At 46.1% G+C, this 6000-nt stretch overlaps 1 protein-coding gene across 2 annotated transcripts in view; it reads left to right on the forward strand.

Annotated features, from left to right (window-relative positions):
- Window positions 1-3792: 3792 nt before the first annotated feature.
- LOC110157761 (calmodulin-regulated spectrin-associated protein 3) overlaps window positions 3793-6000 on the forward strand; it is a 34819-nt gene continuing 32611 nt past the window's right edge. The window contains exon 1 of one of the 2 annotated variants that reach the window (XM_055158427.1): window positions 3793-3972. Coding sequence is in view for 1 of the 2 variants with exons in the window: in XM_055158425.1 (XP_055014400.1) it covers window positions 5147-5282 (136 nt within the window). In the remaining variant the exon portion in view is untranslated. Of the gene's footprint in view, window positions 3973-5106; window positions 5283-6000 lie in introns of those variants that run through there. The other variant, XM_055158425.1, reaches the window with a different exon arrangement.

The following is a 6000-nucleotide window of genomic DNA, read 5'->3' on the forward strand; positions in this document are numbered from 1 at the left end:
GTGGTCAGGCTTGGTACTGCACCCTAACTAAATAAACGCTATAATACAGCCCTGTCTTCATAACAGTTAGAGAGTGCTTAGATTGACATGTCGTTGTTGGTGCGGTGGGTTCTTTTTGATGAAAAAGAAATATGGTGTAGTCAAAATAGAGTTGGTGATTTTATTTACAGAAGTGTGCAAATAGTGAAAAAAAAAAGAAAAATATATATATTTTCAGTCTATATTTCCAGTAGCAGCCCTTAAATAGTTGTGGAGTTGATGCCTGCGGTGCACACAGCTCTTCCCCTTGACACACACACTGCCTCTGTGAAGATGGGAGGCCCCTTTTATAGTACGAGACTCCTCCCTCAAGTCAATTAACAAATAGAAATGGATACTTCCCCCCCTTTAATATAAAAAAAAATCATAAACATTACCATAAACAAAAATACCCCAATCATAATCTCTAAGCACAGATAGGAAAAAAATAGATATTCACTACAAAAACAGAAAGTCACATGATGTTACTTATGTTACTTGTGATGTCACACATGCTCCTCCTCCTTGTGACGCAACAGAATGCGAAAGAGCATGACGCTCGAGTTGGCTGAGAAACACGCACTGAGGGGACAACGGACGTGGAGGAAAGTTTGGAAATGAAGCAATGGTTATGGCGAAAATAATGTTTGAGCAGCAATCAAGTGTGCACCCCTGACTGTTGTGATGGCCATGTGAAGAAAACTCGGGGACAGCGGTAAACGGCCGCAGAGTGAAACGCCGGTGTGTTTGTGCTTGAATATCAATACCATGGGCTTCCCTCATGGGCTGATGGGATTACTGCATCACAGTTGGTCATCAGCTAGTTGAATAATTTTTTCCAATTGTAATTCTCTCTGCTGCCAGTAGATGGTGAGCTGTACCACATCACACTATAAAGAGCACTGAACTTGTGAAATGTCTTTATTTGTATTAGACCTTAGTTCTCCATCATAAAATTCCAAAGTAAATGTCCCAAACAGCATGTTCACAGGCCAGTGACTATACAAATCAAATCATATGAAACAACTCAAAATCAAAGACACACTACGTAACATTTCCAGTAGGGTTTCCACAGGTTGGGATTAAATGCATCCATTTTGCATTAAACAGTTGCAGGCTTTAAACTGATCCATTTGATATTCTATTAAATTTGAGCTACAAGAACAAATATATCTTGAGAAACATACATTTTTACTGTGAGCGGGCTTGCCTCTCCAGAGAGCGGACCAGTAACTTGCCCAGATGGCACCTACTGTTTGTCTCCATGGAGATAAACATGATAATGACCCTTGCCTTGGGTCCACATCACATCTGTATAAGCCATCGTCCAATCAGAGACAACATGACTGTTTCTGAATGACATAATCCATGATTCTACATTCTCCATCCAGTCATGAACTATTTCAAACTGAAGTATCCAGAATGTTCTGTATACAATATATTACTTGTGATGTCATGAAACTTAGTTTTTGAAGTTAACAGCTCCTTTTACCATGTGTTGAGTAGAGATGGACAATTCTAGATCTGAAATCATCAAATGATTCAGTTTTTACCCTGCATATTTAGGCTTTTAGGATTTCTTCTTTCAAACAGAGAGATGCCCCTCCTCTCCTGGGGCCCCTTGGTGTCCCCTTCACTGTCCCCTCTACTGCTGGGGCTCTTCCGGAGGGCCCCCAGGGACAGTCTATGGTATCAAGGGGGTCTGAGGGGAGCTTTCTGGAGGCGGGTTTGGGTGGGTGGTCTGAGGGGCCATCTGAGCTTGTCCAGTCCCGGGACACTCGTCCTCCTGGACTTCCTCTTGGACTTGTTCCAGGTGAGTTTGCAGAGTTTGCTCCACGCTCGCTCCACAGGGGACTTTTTCTTCTGCCAAAAGAACTGGCGCTTGGACCTGGAGCTGGGGGTACTGCACAGGGGCCCTCACAGGTGAGGTACAAAAGAAGTTTAGACAATGTAAAAAGGGTTCTGTAGAAAAGACCGTATTGTTTTATTTTTATTTTTTTTTTACCAGATCTGTGCTTTGATCAAACAATAAAGCTCTTTACAAAAAAACATCAACCACATGTTCAGTCACTGTACACACACACACATGCACACACGCACATGCTCTCACATGGACACACACTGTGCTGTATGAGGAACACTGTGCAGAAAACAGACTCCACTAGGTGCTGACTAGGTGATTACTGTAATCAGATTACTTTTTTACGAACATGCGTAGTTAGATTACAGTTTCTGGCCCAAGTAAATGTTACTTTTACCATCCAAATATTTGTGTAGTCCATACTGTAAAACAGGAACGTGCTGTGTTTGGTGACAGCTGCAGATCTGTGGTGAACGCAAACTTAACACATACAGCTTTAAGGAGAAGTGTGCGCACGTTCATTTAAACTGGAAGTGGCATTAGTGGCATTAGTGGCATGCTCTCACAAAATATCTGCGCTGTATTCATTTCAAAGTAATCAGTAGTAATCAGTAATCAGATAAATTTTGAAATAAAGTGAACAGTAATTACATTATTTTGTAATCCGACCAACACTGATGGAAACTGACGCATGCTGTGTAGTGTGTAGTGTGTAGTGTGTAGTGTGTAGTGTGTAGTAGCCAATTTTCCTCGAGTGTGTGGTCTGTTATTAGCACTACAGGCACTAGACTAGGACGTAACAGTGACGCAAAATATGTAAATGGTCACATTTTTATATAGTGCTTTACATCAAGGACGCACGCACTCATCCATCCACAGCAGTGTACACACACACAGGGGGGTTAAGTGTCTCGCCCAAAGACACAACACACAAAATCAAATATAACTAAAAGTAGCGCAGGACTCACCGGAACGGTCCGACTGCTGAGGGTCCTCTGAGCAGCGCACTTACAGACACACACACACACACACACACACACACACACACACACACAGACCTGTGCTCCGGGAGTCGACCCGACAAACTGGTCCTGCCGCATTCTGTCAGGTGCTCTTTGTCAGGTGCACTCTGTGACGTGCACTCTGCCAGGTGCATTCTGCCAGGTGCATTCTGCCAGGTGCCCTGTGTGCTCTTCTGCAGCAATGACCCAAGAGGACAGAGAACTAAGAGGAATCAAACTACAGACCTGCAGGCTCAGTATTCAACGGGCTACATAGTCTACGGATACAAAAAGTATTTATTTAGGCCCCTGATTGACACGTGACCTCCAGTGTGGCTCTGGGTACAGTACTGCAGATACTTCAGTTACTTTAGTACTGGGCTCATACAGGAGACATTTACTTAGAACAGGGCGGAGCTGCTCAAAGAAACAGCAAGAAAAAACACGTGTGTTTTAAGAAAACTTCTTTTATTCCCAGAATCGGGCCCCGTATGGCCCCTGCAGCTGCTGTGGAAGAGGTTCTTCAGGTTCTGTTGGGTTCTGGCGCCCCCGCGTGGACACTCTGTGTGCTGCTGTAGAACCAGCAGAGCTGTGCGTAAAACAAGTCCTCACTTAAAGGTTGTATGGAGGATTTTTTTTTTGTTTCAAATTGTCAATGATAGCATTATAGAGGTGCAGTAGCCTTGTAATTATGATGACCAAAAAAAAGAGAATAAAAATTCATCAACTCTGGACGTGGTGGGACTAAACATTTGCCAATAGATAACGACACTGCCTCGTTATCTGTGAGCTGACAGGCTGTCAATCAATCTCCCTACGTTTCTAGCGTAATTGACTTGCCTGCGCGCTGCCGGTACGTGGTTTACGTACGTCTGTCACGCAGTCCACAGACGCAAGCCGCACAGACGCTGTTTACTCCACCAACGCAACAGTTCGTAGTGGCTTTTTTTGACCTATATCTTCCTCGCAGTTCGCACGAAGTTTGTTGCAATGGCAAACAAGAATCCAGGAGCAGTTCGCCGCAAAAGAAAGTCCGTTTTTGAGATTGCTGAAAGAAGAAGACAAGGGGAAAAGCAGTGAAGCCAAACTAAGGTGATTCTTGAAGATTCATTCTAGCGATGGCGCAACTGAAGCAGACGCAGGGTCTAAAGACTGACGCACTGGTCGCCAAATTACTCCTGGACAGGTCACTTCTGCTTATTATGAAAACGTACTTTATTTCCAAGAGCTAGACAAACGTTTTTCAGTTTCAATTTTCAGTGCAAAGAAAGAGTCCGCTTGCTGCTGCGTGTTGTAGCTAGTTCAGCTGGTTACAGGTCAGGTCCCTGGAAAGGCAAGTAGCCTCATATAGGCCCGTGACAACAACAGACCTGCTCTTATTAACCAATAAAAGAGAAGAGACGCAAACCGTCTCAGCCTCTGTGTGCTCTGCAGTGATTCTTTTTCACTCTAGGCTCTACTCACGTGTAAAGTGTTTGGAGACGACCGACTAAACCCTGGAACTCCAAACATCTACGTGAGGGAAGTATTTCACAGACATATGTCACAAAGATACTTTACAGATCATTCTTCACTCACTCCAGACCCGTAGCCAAGGTGAAAATAAAACCATTTTGTTCAGTAGCCAGTAAAGTACTACTCTATGAGCCTGTATATAGTACTACAGTACTACTCTATGAGCCTGTATACAGTACTACAGTACTACTCTATGAGCCTGTATACAGTACTACAGTACTACTCTATGAGCCTGTATACAGTACTACAGTACTACTCTATGAGCCTGTATACAGTACTACAGTACTACTCTATGAGCCTGTATACAGTACTACAGTACTACTCTATGAGCCTGTATACAGTACTACAGTACTACTCTATGGGCCTGTATACAGTACTACAGTACTACTCTATGGGCCTGTATACAGTACTACAGTACTACTCTATGGGCCTGTATACAGTACTACAGTACTACTCTATGGGCCTGTATACAGTACTACAGTACTCTCTGAGCCTGTATACAGTACTATAGTACTGCAGTACTACTCTATGAGCCCGTGGTTGAGCGCAGGGCCACTACTGATGACCTCTGCACAGTATCCCTCCGCCTCAGCATCCACAACCTGCTCTACCACTGTGCGCATGCGCTCTCCATCCTCCATCACGCCTCCTCTTCCTCCTGCTCTCTTCTGCTGCTCTCCTCTGTCCCGTTTCTCTTCCCGGGGGCGTGGAGTGGCTGGGTCCGTGCTGCTGTGCCTGAGCTCCGGCTACCATGGTGGAGACTCCCGCTCCCGGCTCCGGCCTACCCCCGGGGCTGGACATCACCTCTCTGGACCGCTACGAGCCGAATCGGGCCAAAGTGTGCGCCAGCGTGCGGTGGCTATTCCAGAGAGCGAACGGCGGAGCAGGTAGGTCCGATGGATGGGTGGGGTCCTAGTACCAACTCACGAGGGGGTCCAACCGCTGCAAAGGGACTTCAGAGCGGGCTCCAGAACCGGCTCAGGCCCGGTTCCCACTTCCACTCTGCCTTCTCTAATGTCCGGTTGTGCGTGTGCGGGCCGCGGTGGAACGTCAGCGTGTTTGACAAAGAGCCTTTCGCCCGGAGGAGACGCACTGCGCGCCGGGGTGTTGTGCGCCTTTCCCCGGGTTGGCGGTTGGGCTGGGTTCTGTTCCGTGTGGGTGTTGTGCGCGGTGTTCTGGTGGATCGCGGGGTGGGGGGGGTGGGGGGGTGGGGGGGGGGGTAAGTGTGTCACTGTGTCACGGCTCCTCTGCAGTGGGTGCCGGCCTGGGTGCGCATTGTTCAGGGCAGGGGTAGCGCTATTCTTGGAGTGGAAATGATCGTAATTAGCGTGAGAGTGGACGGAGAGGCGCACGGCTTGGTTCTTGTCTGCGTAATGTCTCCAGATGCCATTTGGACAGTTTTCTCGGAGCGTCTTTCCTTCAACGTTGCCCCTGACGTCATCCATTGTGGTCTCTTCTCTGGGCTAAGCAAAATGTCAGATCTGCAGCTGAAAATGTCAAAGGGAAAAAAAGTAAAATAAAATAGTTCTTTAAACCTGTTCAGTGTGATGTAAAAAATAAATAAAAAGACCAAATCTCAAACTCTGCGCCAGCCTATATTATATT

This window comes from Boleophthalmus pectinirostris, unplaced genomic scaffold, assembly GCF_026225935.1.
Source record: "Boleophthalmus pectinirostris isolate CB_2022bp ecotype Guang Dong unplaced genomic scaffold, ASM2622593v1 HiC_scaffold_22, whole genome shotgun sequence".
NCBI lineage: Eukaryota > Metazoa > Chordata > Actinopteri > Gobiiformes > Gobiidae > Boleophthalmus > Boleophthalmus pectinirostris.